The 21,887-nt window shown below is 51.3% G+C and overlaps 1 protein-coding gene across 2 annotated transcripts in view; it reads left to right on the plus strand.

Annotated features, from left to right (window-relative positions):
- Positions 1-793: 793 nt before the first annotated feature.
- UPF1 (UPF1 RNA helicase and ATPase) overlaps positions 794-21,887 on the plus strand; it is a 35,758-nt gene continuing 14,664 nt past the window's right edge. Inside the window, exons 1-8 of one of the 2 annotated variants that reach the window (XM_023625524.2) lie at positions 794-3,456; positions 14,631-14,773; positions 16,283-16,372; positions 18,684-18,851; positions 19,239-19,419; positions 20,440-20,601; positions 21,268-21,385; positions 21,538-21,636. In XM_023625524.2, the coding sequence (XP_023481292.1) occupies positions 3,235-3,456; positions 14,631-14,773; positions 16,283-16,372; positions 18,684-18,851; positions 19,239-19,419; positions 20,440-20,601; positions 21,268-21,385; positions 21,538-21,636 (1,183 nt within the window). In that variant the 5' untranslated portion in view covers positions 794-3,234. The remainder of the gene's footprint in view (positions 3,457-14,630; positions 14,774-16,282; positions 16,373-18,683; positions 18,852-19,238; positions 19,420-20,439; positions 20,602-21,267; positions 21,386-21,537; positions 21,637-21,887) is intronic. The other variant, XM_023625525.2, reaches the window with a different exon arrangement.

Raw genomic sequence — 21,887 nt, forward strand, 5'->3', positions numbered from 1 at the left:
GCCCCTGCCACCCCAGGATCCAATTACTCTCGTCGCATTTAGGTTTCCCAATTCGGTGGCAGCAGTTAGCACTATCAATTCTGGCCTACAGAGAAGAGTGATCACAGCGCTCTTCAGAGATGCCGGGGCGGGTGGGCGGGCGCCCTCCCAGATTTACTTCTCACAGTCATGGTGAAAGCTGTGTCCTCCAGACCCTCTGAGGGTGAGTCTTGACCGATAAGTCCACTGTGACATTCCAAGCTCCCTAAGCCTCTGACTCCACTGCTCTGTAGCAAGCCATAGTTACTGCTGAACTCTTTATTTCTCCTTTCAATTGTATCACATTTTGCTTCATGTATTTTGGGGCTTGTTGTTAGGTGGGTCTATGTTTATAACTGTTATACCTTCATGAGAGATTAAAACTTTTATCATTATATAATGCTTTTTTGTCTCAAGTAACAATTTTAGCCTTAACATCTATTTTATCTGATATTAATACGGCCAGGGCTGGCCCTGTGGCCGAGTGGTTAAGTTCTCGCGCTCTACCTCGGTGGCCCAGGGTTTTGCCGGTTCGGATCCTGGGTGCAGACATGACACCGCTCATCAGGCCATGCTGAGGTGGCGTCCCACACGCCACAACTAGAAGGACCCATAACTAAAATATACAACTATGTACTGGGGGGCTTTGGGGAGAAGAAGAAGAAGAAGAAAAAAAACACTGGCAACAGATGTTAGCTCAGGTGTCAATCTTTAAAAAAAAAAAAAGGCCAATCCAGCTCTCTTTTGCTTACTGTTTGCATGTAATATCTTTTTCTATCCATTTATTTATTTTTGAGGAAGAGTAGCCCTGAGCTAACATCTGCTGCCAATCCTCCTCTTTTTGCTGAGGAAGACTGGCCCTGAGCTAACATCCATGCCCATCTTCCTCTACTTTATACGTGGGACACCTACCACAGCGTGGCTTGCCAAGAGGTGCCATGTCCGCACCTGGGATCTGAACCAGCAAACCGTGGGCCACCAAGAAGCGGAACGTGCACACTTAACCGCTATACCACCAGGCTGGCCCCAATCCATTTATTTTCAAACTATTTGTGTCTTTGAGTCTAAAGTAAGTCTCTTGTAGACAGCATATAGTTAAATCCTGTTTTTAAAAAAATTCACCTGACAAAAACCACCTTTTAAGTCAAGAGTTTAATCCATTTACATTTAATGTAATTACTGATAAGGACTTATTTCTGCCATGAAGCTATTTGTTTTCTATATGTCTATATCTTTTTTTTCCCTTCTTCCATTACCGACCTCTTCCGTATTAAACAGATATGTTTTAGTGTACCATCCAAAATGTCATTTTGCAAATGTTGAGTGTATGTAGGAAATTCCACTTAGAAGTGGAATTGGGAGATCAAAGGTGCAGAGGGGCATGCATTTAAAACTGTTACCAGATTGGTCTTATATGCTTCTACCAATTAAATTGGATATTTCCCAAAGAGGGCTTTGTTTGTTTTTTGTTTTATTTATTTATTTATTTTTTAAAGATTGGCACCTGAGCTAACAACTGTTGCCAATCTTCTTTTTTTTTTTTTTCTGCTTTCTCTCTTCAAATCCCCCCGGTACATAGTTGTATATCTTAGTTGCAGGTCCTTCTAGTTGTGGGATGTGGGATGCTGCCTCAACGTGGTCTGACGAGCGGTGCCATGTCTGCGCCCAGGATCCGAACCCTGGGCCACCGCAGCGGAGCGGGCGAACTTAACCACTTGGCCACAGAGCTGTCCCTGAGGGCTTTGTTTTTTATCAAAACTATCCATTGGCTTGTTGGGATTCTTTCTTCAACTGTGTCTTCCTGGAGAAGGGCACCTAATTATTCATTTTCTATATTCTCACATTTTAGTGCACAGTAGGAGACCAGAAAAAATGTGAAGAAGGAAAAAGGAACCTCTTATCATACCGTGACAGGAATATTGGAAAACGAGGAACCATACAGGATCAGGAACTATTAGTGCAGCTGTGCTCACCAGGAGCCCTGTGAGCTGACTTCAAGTATTCAGAGAGCCCCAGAATCCTGGGACAGAAGGGGAAGTGGAGGGCTCTCCAAGACACTTTACAAAAAAGGAAGCTGAGGCTTGAAGTTAGCAGATTAAGGCTCATAAAGCAGTAGCTGAACTTGGACAATCTTTTACTGAGCACCCACTGTGTGTGGGCATTCTTACCATGGGGAAGAGCGTGTGATGGACAAAGCCAACCGCTGTCCACGTGGAACTTTCCTTTATGAATACTTAATAATTAGGGGAGTGAATAGTAGTGCATTTATTCTTCATCCCATCTTGATGGTTATTATTCTTCTTTCCTAGAAGAGAAAACCCTAGGCTCACAGAGGTTAATTCACTTGTACAAAGTCACACAGCTAGTAGGTGGCCAGGTCTGGATATCACCCCAGAGCTACTGCTCCCAATCACTTCCTCATATACCGCCTCTTGAATAATAGTATCATTGTCGGAAGCAGCAGCAACAACCATTTGCGAGCGCCAGGCTTCCTGCTGAGGACTGTCCCCATTCGTTTGTTCAGTCAACGCACAGTGAGCCTATACTATGCGTCAGGCACCCCCATTTTACAGATGGGGAAACTGAGGCCCAGGGAGCTTCTCCGAGAGATGAGGGCGCGCCGGTCCCGCCAAGCCTCCCCAACTGGGTGGTCCAAGACCACCTACGTAAGGCATTCTGTTAGCGTTCAATTAAGCCGAGGCATTATCGCCGCCGTCCCTACGGCAGAAGTCACCACGTCCGCACCGCCCGCTACCTGGGCGCCACGGGACAGCGGTTAGGGCGGGGCCACGTCCTCGTGCGGCCGCCGCGACGGCGGTTGGAAGCCCCGCCTCCCGCGCGTGCGCACTGCGCCCTTCGTCTGCTCGCTGGACTCCCGGCGTCCGGGCGCGGTTGGAGGCGTCCGCGAGGAGCGCGCGCGCCTGCGCTGGCGTCGGGCTCGCGCACGCGCACGGCGGCGGCGGCGGCGGCGGTTCCTGCCGGGGGCTGCGAGCGGCGGGCGGCTCTGCGAGGAGAGGCGGCTGAGGGGCTCGGCGGCGGCGGCTCAGCGCGCGTGGCTCTCGGCCCGGGTCGCGCCGCGGCGGGCGTTTCGGTCCGGTCCAGGGGCGCGGGCGCGGCGGCGGCGGCGGCGGTCCGAGGCCTGCGGCCTAGGCCTCAGCGCGGCGGCGGGCTCGAGTGCGGCGCGGAGCCGGCCTGAGGGCCCTGCGCGGCGGCACCATGAGCGTGGAGGCGTACGGGCCGAGCTCGCAGACGCTCACCTTTCTGGACACCGAGGAGGCCGAGCTGCTCGGCGCTGACACGCAGGGCTCCGAGTTCGAGTTCACCGACTTCACCCTCCCCAGCCAGACGCAGACACCCCCCGGCGGCCCCGGCGGCGGCGGCGCGGGGGGCCCGGTCGGCGTGGGCGCGGGCGCCGCGGCCGGACAGCTCGACGCGCAGGTGAGCGGCACATGGCGGCGCCGGAAGCCCAGGCGGGCCTCGCCTCGGCGGCCGGGGAGCTGCCGGCCCAGCCTGCCCCGTTCCCGCGCTCGAGTCGGGTCCGGAGGATCCCGGTTTGGGGTCTCTCGCTCAGGACGTGTCCGGAGGAACCTGCCCCGGTTCCTGGTCCGAGTCCCGCTCTGGCTGCGTCCGGCTCATCTGCTCAGGGTCTGGCTCAGGCCGGGTCTTAGGTGACCGGCCCCGACTTTTCTTCCGGGCCTGTCCAGGGTGAGCTGCCCTGGCTCCGACTCCGGCCGGGTCGGGGGTGAGCTGCCCCCGAGTGCCCCTCCAGCTGGGTCCGTGCCCTGCTCAAGGTAGCTCCCGGCGCTCTACGCCGGTGCCCGCTCTGGCCGGTCCGGCCGCCCTGCCCCGCCACCCACCTGTGATCGCAGCCATCGGGGCACCCCTCATTCATGCCCGCTGCGCCGCGGTTCCAAACTTCCCCGGGCGCGGGGACGCCGGCGAGGGGACGGTCGAGCCTCCTGGGACGGGAAGGGAATTTCTGCCTCCAGCCGAGAGCCCCACGCTCGCTGGCTGTTAAGATTATTCAGAGGCAGGTTGTTTTGTTTTTTCCTTACACTGCCTGTTGCTGAGACCGACTTGTTACGTAACTCCACAGCCCTGCCTTGGAAAAGTTGGGTTTGAGTTTGTTCCTCCAAAGGCAGTGATAGTGAGTTTTACATAAATGGGCCCGCCACGTCGGAAACTTTTGTTTCTAATGCCATGAACATTTAGCGAAGGCTACTTAGGTATTTTAAATTGGGGTTTGGTTATGAGAAGTATCAGGTGTACGTTTCCTGAACCTGGGTCCCTGCCCCAGGGTGAGAGAGGGGGCTGGCTGGGGTCCCAGGGAATGTCGCTGTCATCCTCTGGATCTCAGATTCCGTTTACCAGAGTTCCCTGTGCCCAGCATCTCCCTCAGGTTTATTTTCCTGAATTTTCAACCAGGCAGGAGCTGCATGCTCACCTTGTCACAGGTGTCCCTTGGTGTGAGGACCCACTGCCAGGGCTGGGGGAGCCACCCATCCTCAGCAGGAGTGAGCTCAGATCCTGTCCTGGGGGAGGGGGCTTGCATTCTCGTTGGTTGAGTCACTCCTGTGGGTAGACCACCCACTTGGGCTTTCTTTTAGCTGTTAATAAAAGCAGAAAACACTTGACTCATTCTAACCCAAGACTCCTTAAAAATAGAAGCCTGATGGGTGGGGCATCGGGGGAACAGGTGTGCAAGTATGTATGTTTCTCAGTTTTGTTTACATATGGTGGAGGGAGGCAGCGGAGGGGAGAGTTTGCGTGGAGAAATGAATGAGCCGCTGGACGCTGATGATAACACCTGTAGTTTCATACTTTGTAGACCTTTCTTTCCACAGCTGTGAAATGAGGGTGGCAGCTATATTTTTGTCTGTTTTTAAACATTTATGCAATTTGGACTCGTGTGTGAATGGACCAGATAGTGCTGTCTGTAGCTTGTGTCCAGCGTACCCGGAAGGCTGAGGATAAAGATCTCTTGGTTGAGCAGTGTGCCATGCTCTGTGGCAGCTCAGGGTTGTGAAAGGTAATTGTTTTATTGCAAATCTTTTTAACTGCAGCCCGTATAAAACAGCAAACCTGGGGCAGCTCTGAGTTCCAGTTTCGTTCCTTGCCATCTGTTTTTGATTAACTGAGGGGTGTGTCCTTCTCTTTCGGTTGAAGTAATCAATTTATTTTCCTGCACCTGAGCACTATACAGAATAATAGCATTAAAATACTCTACCGTAGATAAACCCGGCAGTTGAGCTCACTTGAGTTCTGATGACATCAAAAGGGTTTGTCTTCCTTCCTTTTAATGAACCCTGACGTGCCACCCATTTGTAGCCTAACTTTTGATTTGTTTTGGGGAAAGGAGAGTGATATCCTTTGTGTCACAAGAGGACTCCCTGAATTTGGGGGTAGGAAGGTCTGAATAGAATCATAAAGTGGAAGAAAGTTAATTATCTTCTGTGCCAGTTGGTGGCATTGGCTGCCTGCAGCATTGGGGAGGATTTTCCTTATTTGTCCTCAGGAGTTGGCTGTGTAACCAACTATACGATGGGGCTTCCAGAAAGACTCAAAAAAACTCCCATTCTGAATGCCTTTTCCTTTCATCTCATTGGATGAGTGGCTGTGAATTGTCAAGTGTTGTGTGGTCCCTTTTGCCTCACAGCTTTATTGAGATAGAATTCACACACCATACGATTCGCTCATTTAAAGTGTACAATTCAGTGGCTTTTAGTACATTCAGAGTTGTGCAACCACCAGCACAATCAATTTTAGGGCATTTTCATCACCCTAAAAAGAAACCCTGCAACCCTTAGCCTTCAGTCCTCCCTTCTCCAACCGCAGGCAACCGCTGTCTTTCTGTCTCTGGATTTACCTACTCTGGACCTTTCGTATCAGTGGAATCATAACAATATGTAGTCTTTTGTGTCTGGCTTCTTTCACTGAGTGTGTTTTCAAGGTTCGTCCGTGTCGTAGTGTGTATCTATTCCATTCTTTTTTATGGCTGAGTAATAGTCCACAGTATGGACAGACCACATTGTGTTTATCCACCTGTGTGTTGGTGGACGTTTGGGTTGTTTCCACTTTGAACTGTTGTGAGTAGTGCTGCTGTGACATTGGTGTACAAGTTTCTTTGCGGGTGTATGTCTTCAGTGGAAATTGCTGGGTTGTGTAGTAGCTCTGCATAACCCTCTCTGGAGCTGCCAGACTCTTTTCCAGTATGCAGCCACTTTTGCTGTCAGTCCTCACTGCCAGTTTTGCACAGTTTTACCTGAAAGTTTGTTTAGAGGCAGAAGGCGTCACGGCAGGGGTGGGAGAATGGCAGCCAGGAGTGACCCCTGCTGAGCTCTGAGTTGGGTCGAATAACACTCGTTTTGTTGCTTACATAATGAAACTGATATTTATCAAAGCCGTTGAAATGAAAAGCATTGGCACAGTCCTGCCAAGTGTCCTTAAGATAAAGCGACAGTTTTCTTTTGGGTATCTGACCCTTTCCTGGGCCCTTCCTTCACTCCTCAAAGGAAGGGAAGGGAATTTCAAAAGTCCTTTGCATAATAGCTGGTGTTACAAGCCTGGTCTGCCCAGTTGGAATATTTCCTCTTAACTTGTGCTACTGTTGTGTTTCCTCCAACCACGGGAATTATGATGAAAATTTAAGAGTTGGGAACACTACCCAAAAAAGGGAACAAACTTGATACATGCAGCAAGGCGGATGCATCTCAAGATAACTGTACTGAGTGAAAGAAGAACTCTGACAAAAAAAGAGCACATACTCTATGATTCCATTCATATAAAACTCTAGGAAGTGCTACTAACCTATAGTAATAACTCACTGGTTGGGGGAGGGGAGGGAATGAGGGAGGGCTGACAGGGCACGAGACGCCTCAGGGTGATGGATGTGCTCATTATCTTGATTGCGGTGATGGTTTCGCGGGTGTGTATGTACATTGACGTATGTCACTTTATAAAATTATACACTTTAAACATACGCCGTTTATTGTATGTCAGGTATACCCCAGTGAAACTGTTAAAAGTAAAAACCACCTGGATATACCACTACCTGCCCATTGGAGTGGCTCAGACTTTTTAAAAAGGCTGGAAATACCTCTTGAATGCTCCTACCTTGCTGGTGGGACGGTTCACCCAGACCCCTGTGGCCCAGCAGAGGAGCAAAGGTGGTCCACATGTGAGGCTGCGCCAAGCGTTACAGCAGCTTCATTCACAGAGCCCCAGACGGGAAACAACCCAGGGACCATCGCCAGGTGGACGGATAAACAAAGGTTCGTCTTCTGTTGTACTCGTGAAGACACAGACTTGGGCCTCTCTTTCCTCTTCGAGTGATGAGATTCTTGGATAAAGAGTTGCTACCCAGTCTTCAGAAGCATAGTCCTTGCTGCTTTCAGAATTCACGGAAGGCTGTCCTGACATATCCTTGACCGTCAGGTAGACAGATCATCTGCTTATTGACCCTTACTTAGCTTGTGAGGAGGAGGAGGAGGAGTAGTGAGTTCCACACAGTCCCACAGTCCCTGAAAGTGGTGAGTTTAAAATGTGAGCGAGCCTTTTTCCATCCGGTTTTGTGAACGCTCGGTTAGTACAGCTGTGATGTAAGTGCACCTTGAGAAGATTGGAGCTAAGGTGCCGCACACCTGCCGGACCTCTGGCAAGTGTTCCCCCAGCACTTGCCCTGTATTGGATTTCCCGGGTTTGGTTCCAGATGGTTAGGACTCTCCCAGTGATTAGGAGAAAGGAGGAGGGCTCATGTGTCAGTTAGTGGTGAATAAGCAAAATGACTTCTGACTCTCTGAACCCCAGGTAATCTCTTTACCCAGATCCAGCATGATTGGGGGAAAAGTTAACACTAATACCGGTATTAATTAAAAGGCAAAGTTCTCTCTCAATCCATTCCCACAATCAAAAAAAAGAGATGCCTTTCTGATCGCTTTATTGAGGTCTGATCATATACCATGGAGTCCTCTTGTTTTTAAGTGTGCAAGTCAGTGTTTTTAAATTTACCGAGCTCTGCAGCCATCATGACAGTCGCTAGCTGTCTTCGATTTCTCTTTCACTCTGCCTCTTCTTTCCTTTCCTCCTCCAGTTTTCCTCCTGCTAATCTTTGTAGTCATCAACACCTGTAACGTGGGGATATTGGGGCTTGGTGTGGAGGGACAGTGGGTGTCGCCAAGGGCCCGTGTGCCGTGCCAGGGGGCTCGGGCTGTATCTTGGAGCCTTGAGAAGCTGCTGAGGGGTGCTGTGACCGCATGTCAGAGGAAGGGCGCTTAGGCAGCAGGGAGACCTGGCCAAGTGTGGCCAAGGCCAGAAGGGGAGCTCAGACAGAGGGCACTGTGATCAGATGTGTACCCTTTTGTGTGTGTGTACACGTACCTGTGCTACCAGAGTACCAGGGCACTGCCGGATCCTGGGATCCCATGGCTGGCAGAGGGTCCTTGTGCCTTTTTATTTGTGTTGGTTCAGTAGCAGCTTGTGAGTTGGACTTCTTGGGATCCCTGCAGACTGTTGGCCAAGAGGGCTTCTAGACGTACTGTTGATTTAGTCTGCCTGCTGAGCTTTGTGGATAGCCCTTTGTCACAACTGAGGGTGGCAGTTGCCAGGGAGGACAGTGAGCCTGGAGAGGTGGCTCTCCTCATCCCGAGGCGGAAGGCGTTTGGTCAGAGCTGTGCTTGTCTTCTGTCACTCATTTCGAGTGTGTGGCTCCACAGAGCTAGCACAGATTCCAGGCGGCTGCCTTGTCCACCTGTATTGTGTAAAAACATTTACTATCAATTCTCCAACGTATAAGCAGAGCAAGCAAACCCTGCCTATGTAGATGTCTCCTGGATGCGACAGCTGTGAAGATTTTCCTCTCCTCTTTCTTTCTTCTCCTTCACTGAAGTACTTTAAAGCCAATCTCACCTGCCATTTCACCCTTACTTGTGAAATTGAGCCATGTGGATTGGGGATACTTGACCCTTTTGAGTTACAGCATTTAGTGTGCATTTCTAGAAACACAAAAAGGGTTCTTTCTTTTAGCCACACTGCTGTTGCAGACAAATAGCACCAACAGTAGTTTTGGGATGATCTGATACGTGGGGCTTCCTTTTCTACACAGTTTCTTCACTTGTCAGAAAATTTCTTTGCTTGGTCCAGACCCCAATGAGGTCCAGTGTTAATGTGATCATCGTGTCTCCTAGTCCTGCTGTCCAGGGCAGCTTATCCCTCTTCTTTTTTTCATGCCACTGAGCCGGGGTCCAGTCCAGCTCATTGTCCTCTGAGGTGTCCCGCCTTCTAGACTGACCCCCTTGTCGCACCCTGGCTCCTCCCTGCAGGTGTGAAGTGGATTCTGTCTCAGTCTGTGGGCTTTTTTGAGAGTGGTTGATCCTGGGGCTGGACAGTTGGGGCAGCCCAAGGAGAGCTGGGGATACTCCGAGCATTGAAATGAACTGCGGGGATGGATTTGGACACACTGACCAGGGCCAGGGACAAGGGTCCACTGAAAAAGGGAGGGGAGGAGGGCTTTCTATCTAGAATGACGGTAGAAAGCAGAACCTGGGGATTGCTTTGTTGCCTGGTGCCATGTGAAGTCGCCGCCTTCTTAGGTCAAGAATGGTCAAATCTCAGCAATTTCATGAAGTTCAAACTAATAGATTAAAGGAGGCTAAAGAGACGTTACAATTTGCAATCATTAACTGGATCTGGGATTTAAAAAACTATAAAAGACATTATTAGGACATTGGGGAAGTGTGCCTCTGCATATTAAATAGCAGTATTATATCATTGTTATTCCTGAGCAGGGTACTTGTATTGTGGTTATGTGGAGAAAGCTCTTGTCCTGGGGCCTCTGACTGAAATGGATCGGGAAAATGAAAGTGTGTGCGCATGTATGCTTGTGTTTGCAGACTGGCAGGGAGAGAGTAAGCTTGGCGAAATGTCAGTGGCTGGTGGATTCAGGTGACGGGGTGTGGGTTGTTCATTCTGCTTCTGGTTTTGAAACTTTTTCGAAAGTTGGAGGAGGCCCGACCCTTCTGTTAGCCTTTTCCTAAGGAGGGACTCAGAGGCTGTAGCTCCTCTCTGCCTCAGGACCAGGGAGCTACCCTGAGGGAAAGGCATTTCCCACTCCTGTCTTTTTATTTGAACCTTGGGATAAAAGGATAAATGATGAGTCACTTTATATCTCAGCCTTTGTTTTGGATGAGAAGATGCATTTATTCCACCAACACTATGAGGGCCTCCCCGGGTGTGGGCTCAGTTCTAGGTGCTGTGGTCAGAGCAGGGGAGCAGGTCCCGGGGCCTCTCACATGGGTCAGGGCAAGCCTCCTTGGGAAGTGCCCTGTGGACCAAGACCTGAAGGACCGGGAGCCAGCTGTGCAGAGGCCAAAGGACAGTGAGTGCAAAGGCTCCAGGGCACCAGTAGTCTCAGAGACTGAAGGACAGAAGGTCATTTCATGCTGAGTGGTACAATGCTTACAAGGTTTGGAGTAAAAATCTGTGGTCTAAAAGTTCTTATCAGCACATTCAGGGGTAATTTTTGAGTTTCTGTGCTTTTCTCTGTGGGACTGAGTGACCTCTCTTCCTGCTGCTCTAATGTGCCAGCTGAGTTCTGTTGTGGGTCTTACGAAACTGTCTCTAGGCAGAAACCCCTGCAGGCCTCGATCAGCTCAGCAGCTCGTAGATGGACTTCAGACAGTGTGTCCAGAGCGGAGGTGGAGAGGGAACTGTGTCCCCAGTGACACCCTGCCGCTCTTGAGCTCAGCAGGACCCAGGAGTCCTGGCTGGATTTGAGGGGTTGATAACCTTGAAGGACCTCAATCCTGTGCCAGGCACTTTCTAGTACTTTGTTTTAAGTCGTTTAATTATAGTTTTAAGGTCAAATGTATTTTTGAAGCTAATGTTTATCTTAAAACTTTCCAGAGGGTAGAGGGAGAAGCTAACAGCCCAGCTATAGAAGTCCATTTGTGTCAGGGCCAGGTCACAGCTGGGCAGGAGTGGGGCCGAGCATGCGTGTGTGTCTTGAGTGTGTGTGGGCGGGCATAGGTAATGGAGGATACAGTGAGCTCCCTAGCTAGGTGGCTGGAGGGCCCACTGGACCTCAGGGAATCCGGTCTCCTCTCTCCAGCCTCCTTGGCTTTAGTGGGAGTGGGGTACAGTTCACCTGACCCTGTATCTGCATTGTATTGTCTCCCTGGAGTTCCTTGAGTGAATTTGCCTCTCCTGCCCTTTATAAAGCCTGAAGGGCTAAGGTGGTGCTGAGAGGGTCGCCACGTGGCTGGTCAGGCTGTTCAGAGCCTTACACATTCCCCATATGCCCTCTGCTGGAGGGGAGGTGAAGTATGGGAGCTGAGGCCAAGATGAGGCAGGAGTGAGTAGGATAGGGCACCTGGTGTGTGCAGTTGCCTGTATTACTTGGCATACTAATTTTGATGTTTCAGCAAAGTAAAGATTCAAATATCATCAAGGATGTTTCTTTGTATGTAAAAGTTTATGCAACCTGATAAGACATTTTAGGAGTTCTTCTAGACTAGGAGTTGGCAAACATTTTCTTAAAGGGCTAGCTAGTAAATATTCTAGGCTTTGTGAACAAGAAGCAGAATTGAATATATTGTTAGTTTTTAATCTAACCTTTTAAAAACGTAAATATGTTCTGAGCCCAAGAGGGTGGCCTGCAGGCTGATCCTGAGCTGGAGCACCTTCTTAGCCCTCTCCTGTAGTGGGATATTGATGCCTGCCTTCCTCCCACGAGGTGAAATTCATGTGCCGTATCCTGACCACACGCTTTCAGAAAAGCATCACGTGTGTGCCTAGGCGCAGTCACACCGAGATGTCGTGAGTCGGCAGTGCTGTCTCCTGTGGGCAGCCTCACCCCAGCATTGCTATTGTATGTGTCAGGAGGAGTGTTGCCAAATGGAGAAGTGACTTTTTGAAGTGATAACCAGCTATCAAAATCTCAAACAAAGCAGTTCCACAACAAAAAATTTAACAACCTGATTAAAAATGGACAAGGGACTTGAATAGACATTTATTTTTCCAGAGAAGATATACACATGGCCAAGAAGCACGTGAAAGATGTTCAGCATCATTAGCCATCAGGGAAATGCGAATCAAAATCATAATGAGATACTACCTCACATCCATTAGGATGGCTGTTTTGAAAAAAAACCCAGAAGAATTGTAACAGATGTTGGCAAGGATGTGGAGACATTGGAACCCCGTGCACTGCTGGCAGGAGTGTCAAATGAGGCAGCCGCTGTGGGAGGCAGTCTGGCAGTTCCTCAAACAGTTAAACATAGAATGACTGTATAATACAGCAACTCCACTTCTGGCTACAAACGCCAAAGTTTTGGAAGCAGGGCGTTGAAGAGAGATTTGTACGCCATGTTCACGGCAGCCTTGTTCACAGCACCCAAAAGGTGGAAGCAGCCCAAGTGTTAGAAGCAGTTGACAAATGGGTGGATAAACATGGTGCGGTCCATCCATACAACGGCATAGTATTCAGTCTTAGAAAGGAAGGAAATTTGAACACATGCTCCAGCATGGATGAACCACGAGCACGTTATGCTCAGTGAAGTAAGCCAGTCACAAAAAGACAGGTAGTGTATGATTCCATTTATATGCGATCCCTAGAGTTTGCACATTCATAGAGACAGGAAGCAGAATGGTGGGTGCTGGGGGAGGGGATGGGGAGTTGGTGTTTGATAGGGACAATTTCACTTTGGAAAGATGAAAAAGTTCTAGAGATGGACGGTGGTGGTGGTTGCACAACAATGTGAATGTCCTTACTGCCCCTGAGCTGTACACTTACAAATGGTGAGGATGGTAAATTTGTTGTAGTATTCTACCTCAACTTTTAAAAACGGGTCAGGGATTCACGAAGAGGTGCTTATGGGGGTGCTATAGCACTATCTTCTGTGTTAAAAATCCAAAAGTTTGATTTTGATTTTCCTCTTTTGAGGAACATTTTTTCTTCAAAGTCCACAGTCTTCCTGCAGTTAACCAAGTTGCTGCCTTCATGAAAAAAGTACATTGGTGGCAGGCACTGAAATGAGGTTCTCATCTGGGTTGAGACCATTACAGACACAGGTATTCCTGTGACAGGACCCCGACTTCCTGACAACTGAAATGTGCCTTTGCAATTTCCAGAATGCCCCCCTTGTGAGAACTGCTGTCCATAGGCTTGTACTGGTGATGCAGCTGGAGCAGTGGGCAGGGAAGGCCCCTGTGGGCACCGCTGGCTCAGGCTGTGGTGGCCTGAGTGGGCCCCGCATGGTGTGGGTCGGGGTGGGTCTGGGTTTTGGTCCCTTATCCCTGGGTGGCAGGGTCTCTGGGAGGGAGCCGTCTGGTGTCTGATCCCGTCTTACAGCTCAGAGAAACCTGGCAACTGCCATGGGGCTCCCATCACCCCACCCGTCCTTCATCCCCCCTCGAAGCTCCTGCTGCCTGGCCCAGCCTCCTGTGGGCTGTGGCCTGTCGGGGGAGATGGCAGGGACTGTTGACAGCCATCTGAGGTTCCTGGGGCAGCATTAGGAGTGCCTGTCCCAGGGCTGGCCCAGGGGTGCAGCGGTTAAGTTCTCACGTTTCACTTCTTGGTGGCCTGGGGTTCACCGGTTCATATCCCAGGTGCAGACGTGGCACTACTTGGCACGCCATGCTGTGGTAGGCGTCCCACATATAAAGTAGAGGAAGGGGGGCATGGATGTTAGCTCAGGGCCAGTCTTCCTCAGCAAAAAGGAGGATTGGCAGCAGTTAGCTCAGGGCTAATCTTCCTCAAAAAAAAGATAAATAAAATTTTTTAAAAAAAGGAGTACCTGTCCCCCTCAGGCAGGCTGGGTCTGTGTGCCTCCGAGTGGATGTGTGAGCTCAGCAGGCGTGCCTGTGAAATTCATGGCTGAGTTACCTACAGTTGCCTGTTTGTATGTTGTGGTCGTAACATATAAAAGGTAATAAATTTAGTAAGGTGATGGATTGTCCTAACATTGAATTTCTAATTCATAATTAAGAACGGCTGCCTTCGACAGTCTTCCTCAAGTGAAAAGAGGAGGCTTGGCAACAGATGTTAGCTCAGGGGCAATCTTCCTCACCAAAAAAAGTGGGGGGCCTTCCTTCCAGAGAGGAGGAGGTCTGCTGACTAACGACAGGATGCTCTCCCACACTGCCAGGAGTTGTAACCTTTGCTTCTGGTGCTTAGGCTGTGGGAGGGCTGTTCACTGTGGTGGGGTTCTAGGCCCGCTGATCTGACATGGTGCACCTGTCCCCAGCGGGGACCGTAACTGGTATGTAAAACGTCCTCTTGCTCCTTGTGGCCCTCAGTTGTGGGGGCGAAGTGTTTTCCTCAGCATCCTGGTTGTGGTCGTGGCTCAGTGGCCAGACGGGGTTGGGCCTGGATGTGCAGGAGGCAGGGTGGAGGGCTTAGGCCACCAGTGCCCTGTTTTTGGCCAGGTAGATTTGATAGGGAAGAGGAGAGAGTGGAGAGTCAAATCAGAAGCTGTACGGCCTCAAAGTGGAGAGCAGGCCCACACTTCGTGGGAGGCTCACTGTGGCTGCCCATCTGGGGAGGAGTCGTGTGCTCGGGCTGAGGCCTGGGAGCTGCTGCCTTGCACGGTGCCAGTGACGCTGCCGTTCTGCTGTAGGTTGGTGGACCCGAGGGCATCCTGCAGAATGGGGCTGTGGATGACAGCGTTGCCAAGACTAGCCAGTTGTTGGCCGAGTTGAACTTCGAAGAAGATGAAGAAGATACGTATTACACAAAGGATCTCCCCGTACATGCCTGCAGGTGAGCGCCGGTGTGGGGTGGGGACTCACCTCCCAAAGCAGCCGTGGTCTGCGTAAGTTTGCTGGCTTTGCAGAGGCCCATCTAAGACGGTGGACTGTGACACTTGGTAGCACTGTCCTTGGGAATAAGGAGGTTGCTCAGGCCCAGGTACACACCTGAGTCCCTGTTACTGGACAGGAGGGTGGGATCAGCACCCTCTGACACTCCTAATTCTCCTAGTGGGAGGGGAAAAGATTCCCCTCTTTGCCTTCCTCAGGCCCTGGGGTGGTTCCCTGGTGCTTGCCCCACTCAATAAAAGGAGTCATCATGTCTGGTGAGCCTTTGGGTTATAGGGTCAACAGAGCAGCTAAGATTTCTCCTACAAAGAGATTTCTCTGGGATTCTGTAAAATAGCTGCCTCCCTGATAGGTTCAAGGTTCCTGAAAAATTGGAAGTAAATCGTCAGTGGGTAGACCTGTGTGTTAACCAAATTTGGGGTTCTCATCCAGAGCAGGACCCATCCCTCATGTCTGCATTTATTCTTGCTTTTTTGTTACACGCATATGAGAAATTGAGACCAAAAGGGGTGAAATGATCTTGCTCAGGGCGCACTGCCCTCTGAGGCCTGCCCCGCCACGGGACAGCACCGCTCCCTGCCCTGCTCTGCGGGCAGACTTTGTACTTTACGCCGGCTCTTTGTTCACTTTAATGCACTAACGTTTTCATGGAGTGTTAGTGAGGCATCGGTGTTCCTGTTACATGCACGGTTGCCCATGAAGTGGTCCTGGTGGAGCTGCAGGTGGTTCAAGTCTGCAGACCCCTCGCCTCCCTGCTATCCCCATGGAGTGGGTGGGGCGAGTCCCTGTGGTATTGGGGGGAGGGGAAGGTTCTGGTTTGAGACTGAGTCTTGGCTTCATACATATGTGGAACTCAGTGGAGAGCCAATGTTTTTGTTTTTGATGTGTCGATTTTCAGAAAAAGGAGGCTGGGGGTGGTGTCTCCAGAGGTGCTTGCGAGCTGAGCTCAGTCTGCACCCCGGACTGTCCACTGCTGGGTCTGAGTTGGGCCGTCCCGGGAGCACGGCGCCCTCTGCTGGAGCGTGGAGCGCAGCGTCGCCACAGCTTCCCTTCCTGTGCCCACACCTAGGGGTGCTGATTCCCCTGCTTATAAGTTACAGTTCCTAAAACTGAAGACCCAGGGGAGAGACTGGATTGCCTTGGCGGTGTTAGGCCTCTGTTGTCAGGCTCGCCTGGCACATTGCATGGCTCTCACTTCCACCACCCGAGTCTTTGCTGCAGCCTGGGGCATCTCACAAGAGCCTCCACATCACCTTCCACCCCTCCCTGCGTTCGCAGGGTCAGGAAGCCTCTGCAGTGAACTGATTGGATTTTGTTAGTGAGATTGTTGGGTTGAGTGTGTGTTTAATGAAAAACTTAAAAATGTTGTAAGAGGAAAGAATTTTACATCCTGCCAAATTAAAACCAGAGAGCAATCTTCCAGCTTTAACTGTTGATGCTTTGACTTTTCTAGTTACTGTGGAATACACGATCCTGCTTGCGTGGTTTACTGTAATACCAGCAAGAAGTGGTTCTGTAATGGACGTGGAAATACTTCTGGCAGGTAGATAACCAAACCGCGCATGTGTCTTTAATCAGTGCTGTGCTCAGATTTGTGTGTAAATTATGGAAATGTTGAAGCGAAGCGCAATATAAAATCATGCTAACAAACCTGGTTTTTCCCTCCTCTGTGACTGGTTTAACTTGAAACAGATGGTGGTGTGTGAATGCCTTAATGTATTTACCCTTGATTTATTCTCTGTGGTTCTTTTTATTATGCAAGTATGGTTGGCTTAATTCTCTTTCCCAGTTTTTATTTATATTTTTCTGCAAGATGAACTCCTGGCACGCCCGTTCATCTTCATTACTGGGTGCCTGGGGAGGATGTTCCCAAGACAGTAATGGGCATCCATGGGAGCCGCTTCCTGAGAAGGCTCCCTCTGGCCTCAGCTTATTGGAGCAGTCCTGAGGCTAATACGGGCCAGATCCTGAATCATCGGATTAAATTAAGTTCACTTGACCGTCAGCCCTAGGCTTCCCTTCCTGCTGTTGATCAGCAGCAGCTGTGACTGGGTCCCTTGTTTTGTGTTTGGGGTGAACCCCGAGTTGTGCTGGTGCTTGGATTCCAGGGGACAGTCTCTTTGTCTAGCTCAAGTGGTGGGACTCCTCGGCCCCCACCTCGAGCTAGGGTTTGTCCTGGCAGCTGCTCTGGGGCTCCCGTGTTGTATGACGACTCACTCCACTGTCACAGAGAAGTAGAACGGCGTCTTAGTGGAACGGGGCTCTATGTTGCCAGCAAGAAGGAAGCATCTTCTTCTGAGGTTCATGTTTTGGAGAGAGAAAGTGACAAAAGTCCAATGGCAGGTGTAGGTGCGTAGAGCCCCTGCCCTTCCTCTGCCTTCAGCAGCCGAGGGCTGGGCCCCACCGTCTCATGCCGCCTGAGGTTGCAGAGTGGTCAGATCTCGTGTTATCTTGGAGTTGGCGATGAGAATTGTGGGATTTTGAGCAAGACAAGAAAGGGGGCTGATGTTTTTAAAAGACTTCAAAGGAAAAACGTCTTCAGCATGACCAAAAGAGACTTGTGTCCCATTTTCAGAATGTTCTGGGTAATTTAAGTGTTACTGTGTTTACATTAGTTCCTCTTCTTCAGGAAAAGCAATTAAATAAACCTTGTCTTAGCTGGCAACCCCAGCTTCCTGTCACCAGAGCCAAGATCAGGGAAGTGAGCGAAGGGCCTCTAAGAGAAAACAGGCTCGGTCAACCAGCCCTGTGTGGCTGTGTGAGGCCAGCTTATGAAGATGTGGGCAGCCCCTGGCCTTCAGGGAGCTTCCAGTGTACTAGGGTGAGGTGGGTGCAGAAAAGACAAGAGGAAATCGCTGATTCGGAGAAAAAGCCCAGGGTGGTGGCTGCAGATGACGAGTAGGGGACTTAAGGGGTACCAAGAACAGTGACGGTTGGTTAGAGAATTGGAAGGGCTTTGTGGGGCCAGAGAGGGTCTGAGCCAAAGCTTGCGGCAGAAAGGGTGTCCTGAGGTGGAGAGTGGACAGCAGCAAGGCGGGCTGGAGGCCCAGTGGGTGCGCTCAGGCCTGACAAGCGTGCAGCCAGGCTGCAGATCCAGATCGCAGGGCACGCAGCGGGGAGCCTTGTTAGCTGAGACCCATGCGGCGCAGTGTTGGGGGGCATTGGGCGGAGCTCAGCCACCAGGGGGCTCAGCAAGGCCCTGGTTTAGGTGAGCTGTGTCCCGGAAACAGTAAGGGTGGCAGTGTCCTGGCCACTCAGCCTCAAGCAGAGAGCTGAGGCAGCGGGGGTTTCACGCAGTTTGGAGCCAGCCTTCTGCTTCTGGAGAGTAGCCCTGAGCCCCCTTCTTGGTATTTTTCACTGTCTTCAGGTTTCTAATACGTTTGGTTATCAGGTTTCCTGACCTGCAGCAAAGTAGGAGGGGCCGCTGCTCCTGGAAGCAGGCACAGGCGCCACAAGAAGTGACTATGAAAGAGGTGGCAGAGAAGCCTGAAGAGCAGAGAGGAGCAGTGGAAGGGGCCTCCGAGATAGCAGTCTCAGCCCCAGTGACTAATTCCTTTAGGTCTGATTCGTTGGATTTAAGAAAGCAGCAACTGAAAAAAAAAAAGAATCAGAAACTATGTGAAACGTGTTAGGAAAGTTTTCCTTATAAATGGTTCTAGTCAGATTGATTTTTGCACTCGGTGGGGAGCCAGTTCAGGGGCGGAGGGGACCCCCAGGGATGCCAGATGGATGAGGTGTGACCGCCCCTGCTAATGGACCGTGAACGGTACCGGAACTTTTAACGGGGCTCGAAAATTGAAAGTGGTGAAAAGCCAAACTTGGGGTGTTAACTATTTATCATTTCCTGATTTCAGCCACATTGTAAATCACCTCGTGAGGGCAAAGTGCAAAGAGGTGACTCTGCACAAGGATGGGCCGCTGGGGGAGACAGTCCTGGAGTGTTACAACTGTGGCTGCCGCAACGTCTTCCTCCTTGGCTTCATCCCCGCCAAGGCCGACTCCGTGGTGGTGCTGCTGTGCAGGTGAGGCCGGGACCAAGTTCCCGGGGACCACCTCTCAGCCCGGCTGCTGACCCGGTGGAGCTTTAAAATGCTTGAAAATGGTTCCTGCCGCCTGGCGAGGTGTGAGGACATCAGGGGATTGGGGCCTATTAGAGAGCTAGGAGTGTCCAGTGACTCTTTTGGGGTGTGTGCTGGTTAAATCATAGAAACAATTCTGTAAATACAAAATCTGTTCTGAGTTTTAATTAAGAGTTCAGAGCCCAAGTGTGGGGAGATGCAGTTTATTACTAAGAACTTAAAGGTAATATGACAATAAAATGTAGGGACAACACTTGGGGTGAAGGGTTAAGCCTTGGGGGTCAGAGGTCATGCTCACCTGGTCTCTCCCCACCCTTGGGGCATCTGCAGGCAGCCCTGTGCCAGCCAAAGCAGCCTTAAGGACATCAACTGGGACAGCTCGCAGTGGCAGCCCCTGATCCAGGACCGCTGCTTCCTGTCTTGGCTGGTCAAGATCCCTTCTGAGCAGGAGCAGCTGCGGGCTCGGCAGATCACTGCCCAGCAGATCAACAAGCTGGAGGAGCTCTGGAAGGTGAGGGCCTGCTGAGAATGCAAATCCACACAGCCCCGGTTTCTGGCTCACGGCAGGGAGAGGAGTGGAGCGGAGTGTCTTCAGAAACACGAGATGCTGGGGGACACTCAGCCTCTACCTGGAGTGGCCCCTTGCCAGGAGCATGGGTGCCGCGGACGCCTCCCACCAGGCCTTTGGGAAAGGAAAGCTCTAGTCGTTGGAATTATTCTCTTGCTGAGGGCGAGGGTGGGTGGTGGGAAGGAGGAGGGCAGGAACTGGCCTTGGGCAGCTGTGGGTGGACACATCAGAAGGAGTCTGGGCCTGAGGAGCCAGACAGGACTGTGAGGGCACTTTAGAACCTCCTCAGGCCTGTCATGTGTGTGAGCCAAGGCCACACTAGGTTGGGGATGAGTGCTCAGTGGGAAAGGGGTCAGGGTCTCAAAGGTGGGAGACTTGGGGCCCAGAGCAGCCCCGTGAGTGAAGGGGAGAGGTGCTCCCGGCTCACGTAGTGGGTTTCCCACCCTGTCCAGCAGACCCAGTTCTCCATGGAAGCCCTTCAGAGAAAAGGGCATGGCACCTGTCGGCACAGCATAGGGTTAGGAGGAAATGGGGAGGCGAGCCTCCCCCTCTGTTTACACAGCCAGAGAAACCAGTGGTCTCTGTGGGAGCCTGGACAGAGTGTCCTGTCTCCCAGTTCAGTACTGGGCGTTTGGTGGAGAACACACCCATTTGATGGTAGAGGTGTATTGGGCTGTGTACCTGGGGTATTTTCACCAAGATTCATCCCGTTGGTGTAACCCCATAGGGGAGGGTCGGGAGCGGCAGCTGGGGCATGAGCATGATCCACTTCCCCACACGAGGGCTCTCCTTGTGGGGTAGACACCCTTGGCTCCTGGGTGCCCTTCTCCAGGTCAGCCCAGCGTTGGCTCGTTCTAAGAAGCGATGAGTGTGCCCTGTCCATCTGGTGACTGGTGAACTCACATAGAGTTCACATTGAATATCGGTGAGAACAGGGACATGATGCAGGTTCTTGTCTTCTAGGAAAATCCTTCCGCCACCTTAGAGGACTTGGAGAAGCCAGGGGTGGACGAGGAGCCGCAGCACGTCCTCCTGCGGTACGAGGACGCCTACCAGTACCAGAACATCTTTGGCCCTCTGGTCAAGCTGGAGGCTGACTATGACAAGAAACTGAAAGAGTCCCAGGTGATGTGTGTGGGGGTTGGGGGTGGGGGGGGGGTCGGTTGTTTTAACAAAGCCTGTCTCCCAAGGTCTGGGGAGGGCAGTTTTCTCTGCAGGCTGTGGACGCTGCCATGGGCCAAGCACAGTGCCCAGGGAGATGGACCCTCGGATTGAGGGCAGGCAAAGGAGCAACCTGTGGGCAGACGGCCCTTCACTCGGAGCAAAACACTGGCCTCAGCGTTTTCTGATTTTAAATCCAACAAAAATTCTTCACAGTCAGGTTGCCAGCCCTTGCCCACAGCCACGAAAGTCAGACCTGAGGAGCCCGTGGCACACCAAGGGCGCTCCTTGTGCCAGTCTCACCAAGAGTGTGTCTGGAAAGCAGGAGTTCCAAGGCTCACGGGCCGTGTCCTCAGTCGTTGGCTTCCTTCTCTTCCTCCACAGACCTCCAAGAGCAGATGGCATGTGGGGGTCTCCTGGTCATCTTATGTGGGTTCTGGGGCTCCTAATGGTTTCTCTCCCAGATATGCCCTTGTTGGTGTTTCAGGCTGTGGGGTGCTGCTTGCTGCACCCCAACATCATGGCTGGTGAGGTTCTCCATAGGGCGCATGCCTGTGGAAACCCAGACACGAGGAGTCCAGGCGTGTCTGTGTTACAGGCTAATGGGGCTCTTATTTTTCGTGTGCTCAGACTCAAGATAACATCACGGTCAGGTGGGACCTGGGCCTTAACAAGAAGAGAATCGCCTACTTCACTTTGCCCAAGACTGACTCTGGTAATGAGGATTTAGTCATAATTTGGTTAAGAGGTGATTTTAAGTTTTAAAATATTTGTGACTATAAGTAGCATAAAATTCCTAGTTTTGCCCTTGTAAAGTGTCCCTTAATTTGAATCTTCATGGTGGCAGTCTCGGCATGTGTTGAAAACGCTGACTTTTTCTTGCTGTCTTCTCCCTGTAAGACATGCGGCTCATGCAGGGGGATGAGATATGCCTGCGGTACAAAGGGGACCTGGCGCCCCTGTGGAAAGGGATCGGCCACGTCATCAAGGTCCCTGATAGTATCCTTTGTGTCAAGAAGGGCTAGCCAGCAGCAGGAGAGGCCAGTCGGGAGGACACGAGGCGGGAGGGCCGTGGGTGGGTGCGCGTGGCTATGTCAGATCTCAGCTGGATGCGGGGGCTGGTTGGCACAACCCTTCACTGCTCTTAGGAAAATTCCAGGACTTGAGCCTTGGCTGGGAAAGGTACTTGTATGGTTACTTCCTTTCTGCCGAATGATGCATTGATGAGGGTGACCCAGAGTGTGTGTGAT

Source organism: Equus caballus, chromosome 21 (genome assembly GCF_041296265.1).
Source record: "Equus caballus isolate H_3958 breed thoroughbred chromosome 21, TB-T2T, whole genome shotgun sequence".
NCBI lineage: Eukaryota > Metazoa > Chordata > Mammalia > Perissodactyla > Equidae > Equus > Equus caballus.